Source organism: Drosophila subobscura, chromosome J (assembly GCF_008121235.1).
Source record: "Drosophila subobscura isolate 14011-0131.10 chromosome J, UCBerk_Dsub_1.0, whole genome shotgun sequence".
Taxonomy (NCBI): Eukaryota; Metazoa; Arthropoda; class Insecta; order Diptera; family Drosophilidae; genus Drosophila; species Drosophila subobscura.
Genome location: NC_048532.1, coordinates 15,801,231 through 15,817,567, shown reverse-complemented (window position 1 = coordinate 15,817,567; position 16,337 = coordinate 15,801,231). Strand labels below are relative to the sequence as shown.

The following is a 16,337-nucleotide window of genomic DNA, read 5'->3' as shown; positions in this document are numbered from 1 at the left end:
CAACAATTAGCCGACCCGCTGCTTGTGGCCCCCACAACACACACACCAGCGTGGCGTTGATAAGTGGGGAGCTTTGACCGACCTAAAGCTCCAATATAACACCGTTTGATCATCCATTCAGTTAGTTTACAAACAAAGCTCGGCGACTGTGGAGTGGATCGCGCGCTGCCCAATATTTAGAGATAGAGCAAGAAGAAGCGCCCGCTGCCGTGAGCATATGTAATTGCTTATCATTAAAATGTATTAAACGGTATGCTTTCATCCAGCAGCCCCCCAGCAAATTGACGGTTTACGTAAGCTTCATTTATTAGAGCGCAAAACATCAATCAAATGCGTCTGCTGGTGAAATACGCGAATAGGCTGCTCTGCCAGACTGCAGCACCGGTTCCGCTCCGCCAGAAGGCTTCGGCAGCGGCAACCGGTTCCCTAAAATTGGCAACAAGTGCGCAAACAGAGCCAGAGAGAGCCAACAAACAGGTGGGTCTAATTTCTAATGAGAAATCAGTAAGCTAATCCTGTATTCCATAGGACTCACCGCTGACAGACACGTTTGGGCGACACCACACCTATTTGCGAATTTCACTCACGGAACGCTGCAATCTGCGCTGTAAGTTTTCAACCTACCTACCGCAACAGGTTCTGGGCCAATCGAACGTTTATCAGCGGCACCCAAGCATGATACGATAAGAGGCCCAGGGCCCACTGGCACACTCTTGCTGAAGTGGATCCCTCTGGCTTAATTAAATGTTGTGGCGAAATTCATGAATAACATGTGTTTCCAGGTGACTACTGCATGCCCGCGGATGGAGTGCCCCTGCAGCCCAAGGACAAGCTGCTGACCACCGAGGAAATACTTCGTCTGGCCCGCATCTTTGTGGAGCAGGGAGTGCGCAAGATACGTCTCACGGGCGGCGAGCCCACTATCCGGCGTGACATTGTTGATTTGGTGGCAGAGATGAAGGCCTTGCCGCAGCTGGAGCATGTGGGCATCACCACAAACGGCCTGGTGCTGACACGCCTGCTACTGCCACTGCAAAGGGCAGGCCTGGACTCGCTCAACATAAGCCTGGACACACTGCAGAAGGATCGCTTCGAGAAGATTACGCGGAGGAAGGGCTGGGAGCGGGTCATTGCCGGCATCGATCTGGCCGTGCAGCTGGGCTACCGCCCGAAGGTCAACTGTGTGCTGATGCGCAACTTCAACGAGGACGAAGTCTGCGACTTTGTGGAGTTCACCAGAGATCGGCCCGTGGACGTTAGGTTCATCGAGTACATGCCCTTCTCCGGCAACAAATGGCACACAGACAGGCTGATCTCGTTCAAGGAGACGGTGGAGCTGATTCGCCAACGATGGCCGGAGTTTGAGGCCCTGCCGAATGGGCCAAACGACACATCAAAGGCATTTGCAGTGCCGGGCTTCAAGGGACAGGTGGGCTTCATCACCTCCATGACAGAGCATTTCTGTGGCTCCTGCAATCGGCTGAGGCTCACCGCAGATGGCAACATCAAGGTGTGTCTGTTCGGCAACAAGGAGTTCTCGCTGCGGGATGCCATGCGAAGCAACGTGTCCGAGGAGGATCTGGTGGATCTAATCGGAGCCGCTGTGCGGCGCAAGAAACGACAGCATGCAGGTGAGCTTGAATGATTTCCATCGCTGGAGAAGTCCCAGAGGAGTACTCACATTTTCAGCATTCTCCCCCAGGCATGCTGAACCTCTCGCAGATGGAAAATCGCCCAATGATACTGATAGGCGGCTAGCAGACACCAGTCGCCCATCTACCATTGCAAGTGCTGCACTGTTCCACCATCATCTTCATTCTCATCGTTCACAGCTGCTCCAGGCAGCCCGCCACTGCAGCAGCCTCAGCCACGTCAATGCCCAGGGCAAGGCCCAAATGGTGGATGTCGGCGAGAAGCCAACCAGCATGCGACTGGCCCGAGCAGAAGCCACCGTTCTGGTGGGGGAGCGGCTCACGCAGCTCATTGCAGCCAACGAGCTGGCTAAGGGCGATGTCCTGAGCGTGGCTCAACTGGCGGGAATAATTGGAGCCAAACGCACATCAGAGCTGATTCCTCTGTGCCACAACATATCGCTGTCCTCGGTTAAGGTGCAGGCCCAGCTCTTGGCCAACGAGCAGTGTGTGCGGCTGGAGGCTTCTGTGCGCTGCACCGGCCAGACGGGCGTCGAAATGGAGGCCCTAACAGCCGTCTCCATTGCGGCCCTCACTGTCTATGACATGTGCAAGGCCGTGTCCCACGACATCTGCATCACGAATATCCGTCTGCTGAGCAAGTCCGGCGGCAAGCGAGACTACCAGCGCCGGGAGCAGTCCTGAGAAGCATTCCAATAAAGCACCAGACGAGTGGTTCATATTCTGTTACAGAAGTGGTTTACTTTCGGGGCCGGTGTGTGGTTTGGTTGAGTGGTGTGTTATGCGTGTGAATGAGAGATTTGGGATGTGAGTGGGCGTGTGAACTTCGCCTTACAGCTAAAAATTACATATAACATTAGAACTTCAGTTTTTCAATCCATGATCCGGCGATCGGTTGAGTTATCTTGGCAGAGTTCATTTCATACATAGACACAATAAATACGCTGCGCTGGCTGGGTTCTCTGCTCTCTAGTTGGAGACGAGAACGTTGCGGTTCTCAGACTTGCTGCCGCTGGTCTCCGCATCCTTGCCGCCCTCGGCGCCCAGGTGCTCGCCACGAATTTTGATGTTGTGCTCCTCCTTGAACTTGTTTAGCTCCGTGCCCTTTTTGCTCAGATCCTCAGTGATTAAGGTAATGGTCTGGGCAATGAAGTCCTGGTTCTCCACCAGCTGCGGCAGCACCTCCTTCACGGTCCGCTCACAAAGGACGCCGCCAATCAGACGAAAACACTTGCGATCCGGATCAGCCAGTTTCAATGTTTCTATCACAGTTCTGGAACAAACAAAAACATATTGTTAGCATTGCAATGTCTATTCGGAGGCCGGCCGGTGACTCACTTGTGCTCCCGTAAGTCCATTTCCAGGGTATTTAGATTGTTGGCCAAATTTCGCTGGTCGTTCCGCAGCTGTTGAAACTGGGCCACAATTGCCTCCTGGCTGGGCGCAGGTTTCGTTGATTCGGTGCTCATTATGATGCTCAGTCCTTAAACAACCGCCCGGAACAAACTACAAGCGATAATTCGAATACTAATCGGTTTGTTTAGCAAAAATTAAGAATTTTCTTTCAAAATATGACGGCGCACGAGGCAGAAATAGTGTGACCGCACGACGATAACTGCTTTGCGCACAGTGTGACCGCGAAATTGTCGATAATTTTCTCGTAAAATAAACCGTAAATCTGTAATCATTTTCCCCCATTTTGATGTTCTAATTGATATTACTAGCTTGCAAACACTTTTACCACTGAACCAATAATTTAATACGATTGAAGAATCCATTTTACTTATTATAAATACTCCTTTTTAATTAGATTGTATACCTTATGACCTTATATATAACAAATTTCCATTGGATTTTTTCATTCAGGTCACCCCTTCTGGAAGCAAGGGAGCTTTTTCTTCAGTATGTATGTAAATGTATGAAACATGTAAACATGAAAAAATCATCATTATCGTATAACTAATCACCTATGGATGGTGTTTTCATTGATTTGATTTCTTTACTTTTATTTCTATATATTTTGTATTATTAAATATTAATATTATATATTTTTTATTTACTTAATCATTTGTTTTTTTTTGTATTTGAAGTTTTTTATTCTAGTGAGCTTTCAAGAAACTAGGGAGCTTTCACGCTGAGAAATTTGCACGTTTTTGATAGTCTGCCAGGGCAGCAGCAACGTGCTATCGATGCACCGCCAAAGAGCGCGAATTTCAAAAAAGTTGCACATTGTTATATGAATAAAGTAATGTGCAGAAACCGGTGCAAATTTCTTCAGCTATAACTCTATTATGCATAATTGAATTAAATTGAAGTCTTCTCTCCCATGCCATCTTTGTGCAGACGACCGACCCCATTCAGAATAACTCTTCAACGCCTGTCATCAATCAACGTGAAGTGTTTGTGTAATCTCTGGTATGGGGGCAACGAATGAGTCCACGTCGCTCTCCGCTGCTTATCAATTCAATTGAAAGTGTTATTAATAACAATAAGCATGCTTTATATTGCAGCACGCCCCGTCCACCAAGGGACTGGATGAGTAACCCCAGAGGAGCAGCTCAGCTCAGCCCCGCTCAGGGTTCGGTTCGAGTTTCCAGCTGCTATCTGTCTGGCTGAAGAATGTAAATATAAATGCGACACACGATCATGTTGTTTACGATCATTAAAAACATATCAAATAATTTATTCTGCTTATTAATTTGTTTAATAAATATACAATATATAAAACTGCTGGTTAGTCCACACACAATAAACTGTACGAAGAGTTGTAAAAAAGGGGCTGTATATCTCACGTTGGATGGGCATGCTCTCCCCCCATTTTGGACTAAAATTTGTAGCTTTAACATGCTGCTTGAGGGACTGTTACACACACGTAAAACATTGACTTGGGAGACTACTTGGTTAAGATTGCTTTTCTGGCTAAAAGGCACAACATTGCTTGTTATCATTCGTTTTTAGTCTAAGGTATTTGCTGCTTCCATTAACATTTACACACACGCAACACACGCACACACACAACTCTTTAAATATAGATAAAAACATGCGACGAAGTTTGTGCTTGGCACTTGTAAGACTGCTGCTGTACTGTTCCATCTACATCTACACCTCTGTCTGTGCTCGATCCCTTTACGACCATCCGCCCGTTAGCTTGTGGAACATCTCCTCGTTGAGTGTCTGGTTGTTCTCCTTGGAGCGCATCGACATGAAGATGTAGCCGCCAATGAATTCGTGCACCACCTTGCAGTCGGCCGACTGGCAAGAGAAGACCACGCTCTCGTCGTGGAACTGAATCATCATGCACTTGATGCCCCAGTTTACGTTCCAGGCCTTCATTGTGTTGTAGCGCCAGGTCTTGATGTGATCGCCCGAATTGAGGTCCATGCGCATTATGCGATTGTGTGCCACGCCCAGCAGCTCCTCCTTCTTGTGGCCATCAAACTTAATGATGAACAGGGTGACGCCAAAGTCGGGCAGGGACTGCCAGGCTTGTATGTACTTCAGCTTGGAGTCCATCAGCGGCAACTTCTTCACATTGGCATGCGCCTCCAGTATCCGCTGCACCGCCTTGCTGGACAGCTTGCGCAGCATCTTCGGCGACAGGTAGTCCATGGGTTCGACGGTGCGCGGATTGATGGTCAGCGGAGCGCCCTGGGCGGGCTTCTGCATCTGCAGCAGCGAGCGAATGCTGCTCACCTCGCTGTCGTATGAACTGTCGGCCAGGGAACGGCCCTTGGCGGCCAGGCGGCAGGCAGCCATCCACTTGGCGTACTGCTCCTCGTTCTCGCAGCGCACCCAGACCTCGCTATTGGGACCGCTGCGACCCTCTGGCGGCACCTCCAGACGAATGGCGAACTTGCCCTGGGCCAAATGGACGTCGGGGGTGACTTCGCAGCCCCGCAGATTGATGCTGATGGAGGGAGCACCGCGACGCGAATCCTCCTGCGACTTGTACAGATGCAAGTGCAGATCCCTGTAGGTGAAGAAGTAGCGCTTGTAGCCCTTGAGGGTGAACCTCTGTGGCTTGAGGAATCTCAGATAGTCGGACAGCTCGGGTATCCTGGTGATGTTGCCCTGATCCTTGCCATTGCTGGGTCCCTCGAGTGTAATTTGCAGCTCATTCAGCGCCGAATCAATGTCATCCTCGCCGCCATTCTCCTGGCTGGACGTCTCTATGCCCGAATCAATGCCCGGTGGATGCAGCTCCGTCTGGTGGTTCACTTGGAACTGAAGGGCGGCAAACATGAGTGTCTCCTCCTCGGTGCAATCCAGTTCCTCGTTGAGAATGGACCACTTGGCCTGCTCGTACAGCTGATTGATGCGCACCTGGTCGTACTTGGGGTTCAGATCGAAGAACGTAAAGTACTTGAAGCGCAGACAGAGTGTGTCATACTCGCGCACGCCCTGCTCCATGATGGACAGCGAAGAGTCCAGCCAGCCCACATTCAGGCGTGCCTTCTCCACCAGCGTCTTCGGCCGCACCAGACGGGCCCGCACATCCGGACTGGGGGAACGGGGGGAGACGGCCAGGTTCTCCTGGAAGTCACCGAAGCTGGAGTTCGAATCGTAGCTGGTGTATCCATTGGAGCTGTGCTTCCAGGTCCCCGTGGGCGAGCTGATCGGTGTTCCCGGTGCCGTGGCAGCGCGCCTTGGTGTCGTGGCATATGGCGAGGCTGGGGCACACAGCAGATTGCCGTTGTGCGACCTGTCCAGGCTGCCGTTGCTTCCGTTGTACGCTGCAGCAATGGGCACAAAGGAGTTGGTGTCCGCCGCTGGCTGCAGATAGGAGACGCCATTGGCCTCCGCCACGGGGATTTTCTTCTGTGGCAGCTTCGAGAAGTTCTTCTTCAGGTGCTCCTGCTCCACGGGCTTGCAGAGCGACAGCTCCTCTGGGTAGCGTATGTCCAGGTCCTTGCATAGGTTGACCACGGCCCCGAAGGTCTTGGCCGAGAAGTTGACGCGGTAGTCGAGATACCTCAGATCGGGCAGCTGCACGCGCAGTGTCTTGTGCATGGGCGTAAAGTGGAGGAACGAGTCCGACTGCACCCCTGCCTGGTCCAGTGTGGAGCGTGTCCTGGTCAGCCACACGTTCTTGGCGGGCCACCACAGCGCATGGTCCGACCAGTCCTTGGGCATTTCCGGATCAACCAGCTGGAGCATGACGCCGCCAATGTGCTGATCGCCCTTCACCCGAATCGTCTTCTCCACCTGCAGATCTGTGATGAGGATCCGCAGGTTCCAGGTGTTCTCGCCGACATGAATCATCGTCCGTTTCGGTCCACAAATCTATAGCCTATTTCAGATACACAACGAGATGAGGTGAGGGGGCGTCGCCGTCCAATACTTGCGCGAACAGAACGATCTGGTCAGGGGAGAGGCTAGAAATGAATAGCAACACAAACAATCACCAATCACCGTCTAAAATTGCTCCCCAAACGATGACGTAATCCAACTTACGTTTCAACGTTTCTCCGCAGCTCAAAAAAATGTTGTGCGCCGTTTTTGCAATAAATTCGTTGTGAGGGTCTGGGCAGGGGAGCGGGGAGCGGGGAGGGCGCCCTTATCTCGCCAGATGTTTGCTCTGCTGCTATATATCCGCCACTTGGTTAGGGGCAGGGCAGGAGGTGGGGACGGACGGAGGAGGGGTGGAGGAGATGTCAGCAGAATTATTGGGGGAGACGCTGGCTGCTGGCAGCTAGAAGCGAGTTAATTAATACACGCCCAAGGTTACGATGCTGTTTCGTTTCACAATTCAATAAACGCTCCGCCCTCAACCAATGTTTTTCTCGTTCCCGACACGAATATTAGTGCAGTGCAGAAATTAATTGTTATAAATAAAGAAATATTTTTACGGAAATATCACAAATATCACTGCTCAAATTCGCGTTTATTTTAAGATATCGATAGTGACTATCGATTTACTGAGGTTTCTTATTGAATTTGTAATTAGGAATGGTACTCTTATTTATGAACTATAAATATTTTAGCGGGTGCTTGCGATTATAAGAATTATTTTGTGAAGGGCACCATAGGATAAAGATATAGATAATTTAGTAATAAATAATTGGTTATCGATATCTAGGTATCGTCACGGCTGCGGTTTTAGCTGCTTCATCGCTATTAATGGGTTTATAACTTATTGCCACTTTTTATTTTAATAAATAATTAAGCTTCTAGCAATTTCAACTGCTATGCTTAGCTCTGATTTAATTACATATACTATATTTAGTCCCATTTGCTTTTCGATTCTTGGTCGAAATGCAACCAATCAAGCTTATCCGCTTCACACTCTATTCGTAAACAGAGACAACAAAAAATGCAGTAAAATTGTTTTGTTTGTGTGTGTGCCTGTGTTGGAGCAAAAAGCTCCATCGCTCCGGTTGCATAGTAGGCCCCAAAAGCCCCAAAGAAGTCTAGTGGCGACTGTCGTGGCGAGCGCACCGGGAGAGAAAAATTAACTATTCGTAGTTTTATTAACATAGCGGAACACTGTGTAAAGCACGCGCGAGTCTGTTCTTCCGTCTCACTCTGCCCCACACGAACATACACGAACCGAGAGAAATACCTGTACAGCAGGCAAAGACTTCGTTTGTTTTGTGGTTGGTTGCAAAAACACGGTGCATGGAAAAATGGAAAATCTTGTTGTTTAACAAATTTTGACCCCCGATCCAAGTGTCAATTCGGAATATAGAGCCATTGTTAGGCTATTCAAAATTCTCGTTCTTAAACAAGCAAAATTAACGAAAGGCAGCAAAGACTGCAAACATCTGTGCTCAAAAAATCGATCCAGACAATTGGCGAAATATTTGTGCGGGTTTAACAATCATTAAATGGTATTTTCGACATTAAATTACGTTATATTTCGGCTTGCAAAACAGTTTTAAACGGTGAAACACTCGAAAATAGCTGCAGCCACAGCTCGAGTCGAGTATAAAACGGTATATTACGTTGATAGTAAAAATAAAAGCGCAACAACCGCGGTGCTTAGTCATCCGTGCGAGAGATTCGCCGCTGCTGCTGCTGCTGCTGCGAGAGATTCGCTGCGGAGGTATCTCCCATACGAATTCCATTCCAAAGGAACTTCCCAATCCAAGCCGCTCGTTGCATCAGTTGGAGCAACGCCTACAACGACACGCCAGTGATTACAACAGCAACAACATACGTCAGAGACACACCAGCAACAACGTCAAGGCGAATCGGTGTAATAACAGCAACAACAACAACACAGCCACTGCATAGATATATAGAGATATGTATATATCGTAAGTGTGGTAACCTGTTGTTTGTTTGCTTTGCAACCTCTCTACCACATCTGAAATTGGTCATTTGTGTGCGGTTTACATATAGAGAGGAGAGCGTAGCAGGCGGGCACACCTGTTTGGTGGCGGCGGCTACTGGCTACTGCACGGGTCACTGGAAAGCAACACAATGACGCGCCTCACGGAGGAAATGGTCATCGCTCGGGCCAAGCAATCGGATCTGGGCCTAATTACAAAACTAAATTGCTGGTAAGCTGCTGCGAATAGATCAAATCTCTATTGTTAATCGTGTGCAGGTGCAGTAGCGAACCGTAGGTGAAAGCGTACAGAGCTCTGATCTCTGTTTGGGTATCAGCCCACTTTTTGGGGCATGCTCTGGCGGCTTTCACTGGTGTACTGGTGTACTGGGGTGCCTGTCGGTGCCTATGCCCCTCCAGTTTGACCCAAATCCCGGGTGGCAATCTTCTAACCAGTTTAGAAGTGTCGTCCACTGGCGAGAGAGTCACGACTGGGGCTGCCTTTGCTCCGGTTCGTAGTGGAAAAACGCCTGCCACTCAAGAGCTTAGAGTGCCATGAAAATGCCTGCAAAGAGCACTAAAAAGGCAGTTGAACTACTTTTTCGAGCTGCCAGCAGCCTACAGATAAAGATACAGCCACGAGGCTGCACTCACTGCACGAATATCAATCACTTGGGAGAGCCCTCCACTGCATAGCATTAACTTTGTTCCCTCTGTTCCTCGTTTCTTTCAGGGGCAGTGATCTCACCGATGTATCCATCATCAAACGCATGCGTGGTGTCGAGGTGCTGGCGTTAAGGTAAGTCTCAATACCTCATATAAGGATCTACATCTCATCTTCATTTCCTGAAGCCCGGTCTGATTGAGTACGCTTCGGTTCCGCAGACAGCAAGATACTCGTATGTACTGCTGCGAGATTTGATTTCAAGTGATGTCATCGCTTTGGCTGCGGCATCATCATTAGGCGGGCAGAAATACGAGAGAAATACTTTGGCACGCTCGTAACGTAACGCGCGTAATTAATGCAAAAAAAACAAACAACAAAAACAACAAGAGGGCAACAGAAATATAAGCTAAAAGTCGTGGGAGCTCCAAAATTGGCAATAGCCAGTCGCTTTGCCTCGTACTTTATCCAGCTGCGTGGCGGGGCTTGGCGTGGGCCCCTTGTGGCGAGTGCGTAGGGGCACCACAGCTCCAAAGAGATACTTGTGAAAGATACTTTAGTACACTCAATCTGTGTCTACTCTTTCAGCGATACTTGTGCTTGTACTTGTACTTGTACTTGCATGTATCTTGATGATTGCATGCCGCTGCTGCTGCTGCCATAAAAGGCGACAATCAGTTTTGACTGCCAAGGTCGCCGAAATGAAATCGATTCCCTCCCCACCGAAGTCAAAACTTCGTCGTCATCTGCTGGCAATATGCTGACAACTATCAGATGCATGACAAAACGTATATTTAAATGTATATAAATATTCGTTTTTGTAGAAATATGAGTGGATTATTGTATGCAAAAGCTATGGCCATATTGGGATGCTCTGCTCTGCTCTGCTCTGTAGGCTTGTCATTGAACTTGAGGTATGGCCAGAGCAGGAAGAGATTCATGATAAACAACATCTTATTGGCAAAAATACAAGAGGCAGAGACGGATGACTTGTGGTAGTGTCTTTTGTGGCTTAAACGATGAATCAAACTTGTCAACTTCGACCTTAGCTTTCTCATATAATGCTTGCCTTTTCAGAAACTTCAACAATACTCCAATCGATTGGCATTCCAAATATTTGAAATATAAATTTAAATGTGTTTAAAATCTGCCAAAAATGATCAAAAATGTAGTCGCTAATTATCCCCAAATATGGAAAGTAGAAATAATATGATGGTCATGCAAATTAAGACAGTTTTTGGTTGAATGGTTAAGTTTTGATTTAGTTAGGGCCATGGAAAACTCCATAAAAGGGTTTCCAAGAATCTTTCTTAGAAGATTTCTCAAGTGATTTAAGAAACTTTCCTTGAAAAACCTTTGTACCCTCGCTAAAAAACTCTTCAAGCACTCATCAGATGTTGTATATGTCATGCCCATTATCAGGAAGCTATTGCCGCAATCAAGGCTCTTCAACTGTGCTTTATCACTGAGCATTATCAGCCACTCGTCGTAATAGATAGTACATGGGGGTATTGGGTATTGGGGGGCAACAGCTTCTAGATCCCCTATGACTGCCTTTCTGTTTAGCATTTAACAAGGAAAACCTTTTCTTGTTGCCAGTCGTTGGGTTTCTTTTTAACTTGTTTATATGCGAGGGGGGCAGGCACTTCGTTCTGTTGTTGTGCTAGGCCTTGCCTTACCGTGGAGTGCCTGGGTTGGGGCTGTGGCACGCAATAAATCAGTTCAGGTGAAACGCGTTGGCGTAGGCCACATTCTCGTTTCTTGTCCATTTCCTTTTGGTTATTATGAATTCCTTCATATTGATTTGAATGCGTGGCGTTCGTTTGTTCCCTCCTGCGCCTAGGGCCTCTCGAGTGTCATGACTCTTGCGGGCAACTTTGACGTTAATGGGGGAACTCGGATTATGCATATTTATTTCCCTTAGTGGTGCCACTCCCCGTGCCGAGTGGCGTGGCCTGCTTTAGTTCCCAGCCCTAAAAATAGGAGAAACGCTTCCAGAGCCACTCGGAGACAACTCGAGGCGGCCCAGCTCTGCTCTGCTCTGCTCGAGGCAATGCACCCGTGTGCCATTTAATGATGAGTCCGTGGCTAAGTTTAGCCACTTATTTATACGCTTCCTCCGTCGGCCCCATATCTTATCTTATCGGAGGGGGGAAAAAATCAAAGCACGCGCCTCTGCCTCGGGCAATTGGCCATTTGAAAGTAATTAGCATCAATGGATCGATCAATGGATGGCTAGAGGTGCTAACCAGCGTGGAAGACGCTACAAAACTGACCTACAGATGCAGATAAAGAGACAATTGATGACTCCTCTTGCCAGCTGGCGCTTCTTTAACTGCGGTCGCTGCTGTGGCATTCTTCTTTGGTTTCAAAAAGAAAAGAGTTAACGACCCCGCCACGCAGCTGCCACCGAAAGAATCTTTGTCATGATTCACGGCAGTTAGTTGGAGGCCGATGCGCCTTTGTCGCTTCATAACAGAGAAAGTTTGTTGAACCACAGACAGTGAGAAATTCTTCTGAAAATCTTTTGTTTCTTTCTCTTTTGCAGCGTCAATAAAATCAGCACCTTGGCGCCCTTTGAAGACTGCTCGAAGCTGCAGGAATTGTATCTGCGCAAGAATCACATTCAGGACATCAATGAGATCGCCTACCTGCAGAATCTGCCCGCACTGAAGAATCTCTGGCTGGAGGAGAACCCCTGCTGTGAACAGTCTGGCTCCAAGTGAGTAACTCTGCCAGACCGCAGGAAGCCTTTAATGAGTAATCTCACACTTTTCACACCACATTTGTGCAGCTATCGAGCGATCGTATTGCGCGCGCTGCCCAATCTGAAGAAGCTCGATAATGTGGAAGTCACACAGGAGGAGGTGGACGATGCCTTGCGGCGTGGCGGTGGCGGCGGTGGTTCGGTGCCCGAGGATGAGGTCTACGAAGATGCCTATGAGGCGCGACAGCAGCAGCGTACATCGCCGCAGCATAGCTACCCCACACACTCGCCGCCACCGCAGCAGCAGCAGCAGCAGCAACAGTATCATCCACAGACGCAGCAACAACCTCAACAGCAGCAGCAGCAACAGCAGCGACAGAGTTCGAGTCCCATTATGCGAGAGGTAAATCGCTGCCATTGTCCAGACTTATCCCACGCCCCGCCCTGAATTCACACTTGCCATTGAGGCTTTAATCTTAACAGTTAACTCTTAACTCAACTCTTGCCACGTCTTTGTGTCTTTACTCCTGCTAATCCCGTTCCCATTAACAAGCCGCTTTTGTTAGCCAGCCCGCTGGGCAATCACAGCAGCGAAGGGACCAACACACACAGTGCCAGCGATCTGGGTGGCAGCCAAGTGCTGCCAGTGCATGGCTCCAAGCCGCCAACACCCACCAAGGTAACCTCCCTAGAGAGATTGAGCAGGAGCAGGCAGTGGATCCAGCCGTCTGTCTGCTTATAAATATGAATCCTAAATGAAAGTTAGAGGAGAAGTTCTAGTGTTAACTTTAAGATCTCTTTCCCGCTTCCCCCGCTAAACACTAATCTGTCTTGGTTTTCCCAGGAACCCGTGCATCCGCCATCGCCCATGTATAACACGTTAACCAAAGAGCAGCGCACTTCCTATCAGCAATACGATGTAAGATCCACTTCCTAACCAGCCATCGTCCCCACGCACCACGCATCCAACATGACAATATACTGAGCCGAGCCCACTTTTTCGGGGCCAATAGGGTAGGGCGTGGATGGGGGGGAGGGCACGTCACACTTGGTTGAAGTAGGAGGAGGGCAACGTAACCCCTCGAAAGAGTCACGCGATGGCTTCAGCTCGGCAGCGACAGCGACTGCGACTGCGACATGGTTAAGGTTCGCTTTTTCCCGTCGCTTGGCCATTGGACCCATTGTCTGCTTGCTTTTGTGGGTTAAGTCACTCTGTTGACTTTGAGAGGGGAAAACGACACAGAGAGAGAGAGAGAGAGAGAGACACACAAACCAAACAATAATTGCCAAAGAAGCCCAAATCGACAAGCGAACAAAAGCCAAAACTGAAACGGTAGGGAGAAAATGGGTCATTATGTATGCGTAGAACAAAGGAAGGGCTCCTCCAGCTAATGAGCCATTGAAGCAGCGTTTGATTATGCCCCAAAAAACAGTGCAACTCGCTCAGCATTTTGTCATGTGAATGGATAGTCGTGCAGGGAGCGGCATACCCATGCGATCTTTAACGTCTCTAATGTGCTCACTCTTTCACCATGCACCACGACCCGAACCACAACCACAAACCACCAACCACAACCACATTTCTTTGACCCCGACTAAAACAACTAAAATGCACCACTAACCAATGCCCGAGCAGCGCTCGCCGGGCTCTGACCAGGAGAGCAGCCCAAATGCTGGCTATCGGGAGGTGCGACCAGCGCCCATCCCGCCCAGCATATCCGCACACTCCATGAAGGTAAGGGTCATGCTGCCACACGGTGTCCCCCACATTCCGACGGATGTTCAATCGATGTTCGATGCATGCAAATCCCCCTTTCATTTTGGTATTCCCCCTTGCACAGGAATACTATCAGTCGGATCGACCGGCATATCCGGCACACTATCGCCATAGCCAGACAGACCTCACCGAGTGGGAGGAGCATCAGCAGCACCAGGTGCCGCAGGTCCATCACAATCCGTACGGCAGCCAGATGCTGAACCATCCACAGCGTCGCAGCGTTGGACCCGAGAGCGGGGAGCGTTTCACTGGCTACAGGAATGGAAGTGCGCGGGAAAACGGTGGCGATTGGGATCCAGAGGAGAGACCGCGATCGAGGTGAGCTGTGGGAATGCACAGTACAAGAATATTTAATATTTCATGCTCTTCCAGCAGACGCCCCGAGGGTCGTTATAGCGATTCCACCAACAACGTGTCAGCCTCTGTTGCGAATCATTACTCGGGTTATCATCGACGACCCATTAACCGGGTGAGTACATGACACAACATCGATAAGATATATGTCTATATATACAACTGAATCATTTCCCCTTTCATCGTCAGAGCTCCAATCTGCTGTCTGCCACGCTCTGCCTGGTCAAAGAGCTGGACTACGCCAGCCTGGAGGTGCTCGAGCACGCCGTGCGCTGTCGCATCGATGAGCTGGCGACTGAATGATGAAGACGTCTCTCTAATCGCATGTCGATTAGCTAATGTCCATCGCTTACCCTGGCGAGCGCACGGGTAACAAATACAAATGACCAGAACAGAGCCGAACGGAGACGAGCACAAAAGACACTGCAGGAGCAGGAGCAGGAGTAGGAGCTGGCGGATGGCTGCCGACAGAAGAAGCCCCTCGAAATCTATTATACTAACGTCTAAAGCTACAAACCCAACAAATACTTAACGATTCATACTTGCCAATGTAAATTATGATATAATAATAGGTTTAACAATTTTTTCTAAGAATATTGCTAAGGGGAAACGAGTACAGATCGTGGGAGAAGGGATTGATATCTGAAATAGGAAGCCAAGTTTCATTTCGATGATTTCCGCCTGTCGTTGCCTTCCCATTTAGTTTGTTAACCATGGGCACTGACCCCCACTGACCACCACTGACTAGCCTTCTTTTTGTACTTAATATGCGAGGATCGTACTAATTAACTAAGGCGCAAGCACAATGCATCCTTCTCGTTTTAATTATAAATTAGTTGAAATGTGTTGTTGTATACTCTCTCATGAATTTGTTAAATATTTGTACACGAGCCGACCACGACCACTAAACCTAATGTGACTTTTAAATTAATTTAGTTATAGTGAAGAAAATGACACGTCCAGTTTATGTTTGCCTCTTACTGTCTACAGATTATGTTTGAATATCATAATAATATCATGCATGCGCAATAAAAAAGCAATTTAACAGAATATTTACTTGAATTTGCCACTGGATAGCTGGAAAGCGAGATTATTTGTTATATTTTGAATTGAAGCGAATTAAATTTGAATGTAAAGCTTAAAGCAGTGGAAAATTTTACGAAACGGTTATAAGCTGCTTGAAAAGCTTGTCGACGAAGCAGTGCACTGACGCGGTAAGCGAAAGCAGTGTTTAAGCTTTTAAAGCAGTGCATTTGAATTTTATACCGCCAAACTAGAATGTTTGGAATAAGCTCTGCCTGCTGTATCTACTTCCAGGCTGCCTCAAACGAAATTCCATTTAATTTTTCAGTAATCAAAGAAATGGAAATGTTTTATATTAAAGAAATTCCATTAAACTATCTACTATTCCCTACCCACCCAAGTAAAAGTCTTTTCGTTTTGTTCTTTTTTTCCTTTTTTTTGTGTTTAGAGGGGCTTTACAACATTTAACAGATAATAGATATATTTGCCTTTACTTTGAATGCGTGTACATAATATTTGTGATGTTTGTTTTTCAGTATTTCGGTTACTTTCGTGGAATTGTCTTTAAATTTATGATTTTCTTCGGGGTTATTTCACTCGCGGCATACATACTAAATGGCATTTCAAGCTATTCGACTATGACTCCTCCTATCTGCTATATATCTACTATATAGTCATCGATCGATGCCTCTTGCCTTGCCACAACAAACGAAAACAAACTGCGAAACGGTTTTCGGTTCGGCGTGTTTGCAATTGCAATTGCAGAAATCGTAATTGTAATTGCAATTGATGATGATGTTTTTTATAGATAGCATTTTGTTGTTGTTGATTTGATTATTATTATTATTATTTAATCTGGTTTAATGGGTTGTGTGCTGTTGATATTA

At 47.9% G+C, this 16,337-nt stretch overlaps 4 protein-coding genes across 13 annotated transcripts; 2 read left to right on the top strand and 2 right to left on the bottom strand.

The window, feature by feature from the left end:
* The first annotated feature begins 88 nt into the window (after positions 1 to 88).
* Positions 89 to 2,381, top strand: LOC117892975 (molybdenum cofactor biosynthesis protein 1). 4 transcript variants are annotated; one of them, XM_034799315.1, is made up of 5 exons: positions 89 to 209; positions 267 to 477; positions 529 to 607; positions 783 to 1,631; positions 1,675 to 2,381. In XM_034799315.1, exons 2-5 carry the CDS (start codon positions 331 to 333, stop codon positions 2,334 to 2,336), a joined length of 1,737 nt encoding a protein of 578 aa, XP_034655206.1. In that variant the 5' UTR covers positions 89 to 209; positions 267 to 330; the 3' UTR covers positions 2,337 to 2,381. The 4 variants fall into 4 exon arrangements, with proteins under 4 accessions (XP_034655206.1, XP_034655208.1, XP_034655209.1 ...); XM_034799317.1 differs by having other exon boundaries at positions 91 to 209; positions 1,690 to 2,381; XM_034799318.1 differs by having other exon boundaries at positions 95 to 209; positions 1,703 to 1,892.
* LOC117892988 (probable prefoldin subunit 2) lies at positions 2,372 to 3,249 on the bottom strand. The gene is made up of 2 exons (XM_034799340.1): positions 2,991 to 3,249; positions 2,372 to 2,925 (listed from the first exon to the last, which is right to left on the bottom strand). Exons 1-2 carry the CDS (start codon positions 3,119 to 3,121, stop codon positions 2,622 to 2,624), a joined length of 435 nt encoding a protein of 144 aa, XP_034655231.1. The 5' UTR covers positions 3,122 to 3,249; the 3' UTR covers positions 2,372 to 2,621.
* Positions 3,250 to 4,333: 1,084 nt separating this feature from the next.
* LOC117892973 (unc-112-related protein) lies at positions 4,334 to 7,505 on the bottom strand. Its single transcript, XM_034799313.1, has 2 exons — positions 7,107 to 7,505; positions 4,334 to 7,027 (listed from the first exon to the last, which is right to left on the bottom strand). The coding sequence occupies exon 2, from the start codon at positions 6,912 to 6,914 to the stop codon at positions 4,779 to 4,781; it is 2,136 nt and encodes a 711-aa protein (XP_034655204.1). The 5' UTR covers positions 6,915 to 7,027; positions 7,107 to 7,505; the 3' UTR covers positions 4,334 to 4,778.
* Positions 7,506 to 8,934: 1,429 nt separating this feature from the next.
* LOC117892980 (cilia- and flagella-associated protein 410) lies at positions 8,935 to 15,237 on the top strand. 7 transcript variants are annotated; one of them, XM_034799325.1, is made up of 10 exons: positions 8,935 to 9,157; positions 9,659 to 9,724; positions 12,138 to 12,311; positions 12,384 to 12,699; positions 12,850 to 12,975; positions 13,141 to 13,215; positions 13,933 to 14,031; positions 14,138 to 14,391; positions 14,449 to 14,542; positions 14,617 to 15,237. In XM_034799325.1, the coding sequence occupies exons 1-10, from the start codon at positions 9,078 to 9,080 to the stop codon at positions 14,728 to 14,730; spliced, it is 1,398 nt and encodes a 465-aa protein (XP_034655216.1). In that variant the 5' UTR covers positions 8,935 to 9,077; the 3' UTR covers positions 14,731 to 15,237. The 7 variants fall into 7 exon arrangements, with proteins under 7 accessions (XP_034655216.1, XP_034655215.1, XP_034655218.1 ...); XM_034799324.1 differs by having other exon boundaries at positions 14,446 to 14,542; XM_034799327.1 differs by lacking the exon at positions 12,850 to 12,975 and having other exon boundaries at positions 8,937 to 9,157.
* The last annotated feature ends 1,100 nt before the right edge of the window (positions 15,238 to 16,337 follow it).

What these genes read in the sequence shown, in the direction of transcription:
- LOC117892975 (XM_034799315.1), top strand. Translation starts at nt 331, where the DNA reads ATGCGTCTGCTGGTGAAATACGCGAATAGGCTGCTCTGCCAGACTGCA. An exon ending in GGAACGCTGCAATCTGCGCT is followed by an intron (nt 608 to 782) that starts GTAAGTTTTCAA and finishes ATGTGTTTCCAG; the next exon opens with GTGACTACTGCATGCCCGCG. An exon ending in CAAGAAACGACAGCATGCAG is followed by an intron (nt 1,632 to 1,674) that starts GTGAGCTTGAAT and finishes GTCCCAGAGGAG; the next exon opens with TACTCACATTTTCAGCATTC.
- LOC117892988 (XM_034799340.1), bottom strand. Translation starts at nt 3,121, where the DNA reads ATGAGCACCGAATCAACGAAACCTGCGCCCAGCCAGGAGGCAATTGTG. An exon ending in ATGGACTTACGGGAGCACAA is followed by an intron (nt 2,926 to 2,990) that starts GTGAGTCACCGG and finishes TGTTTGTTCCAG; the next exon opens with AACTGTGATAGAAACATTGA.
- LOC117892973 (XM_034799313.1), bottom strand. Translation starts at nt 6,914, where the DNA reads ATGATTCATGTCGGCGAGAACACCTGGAACCTGCGGATCCTCATCACA.
- LOC117892980 (XM_034799324.1), top strand. Translation starts at nt 9,078, where the DNA reads ATGACGCGCCTCACGGAGGAAATGGTCATCGCTCGGGCCAAGCAATCG. An exon ending in ATTACAAAACTAAATTGCTG is followed by an intron (nt 9,158 to 9,658) that starts GTAAGCTGCTGC and finishes CGTTTCTTTCAG; the next exon opens with GGGCAGTGATCTCACCGATG. An exon ending in GAGGAGAGACCGCGATCGAG is followed by an intron (nt 14,392 to 14,445) that starts GTGAGCTGTGGG and finishes ATGCTCTTCCAG; the next exon opens with CAGACGCCCCGAGGGTCGTT.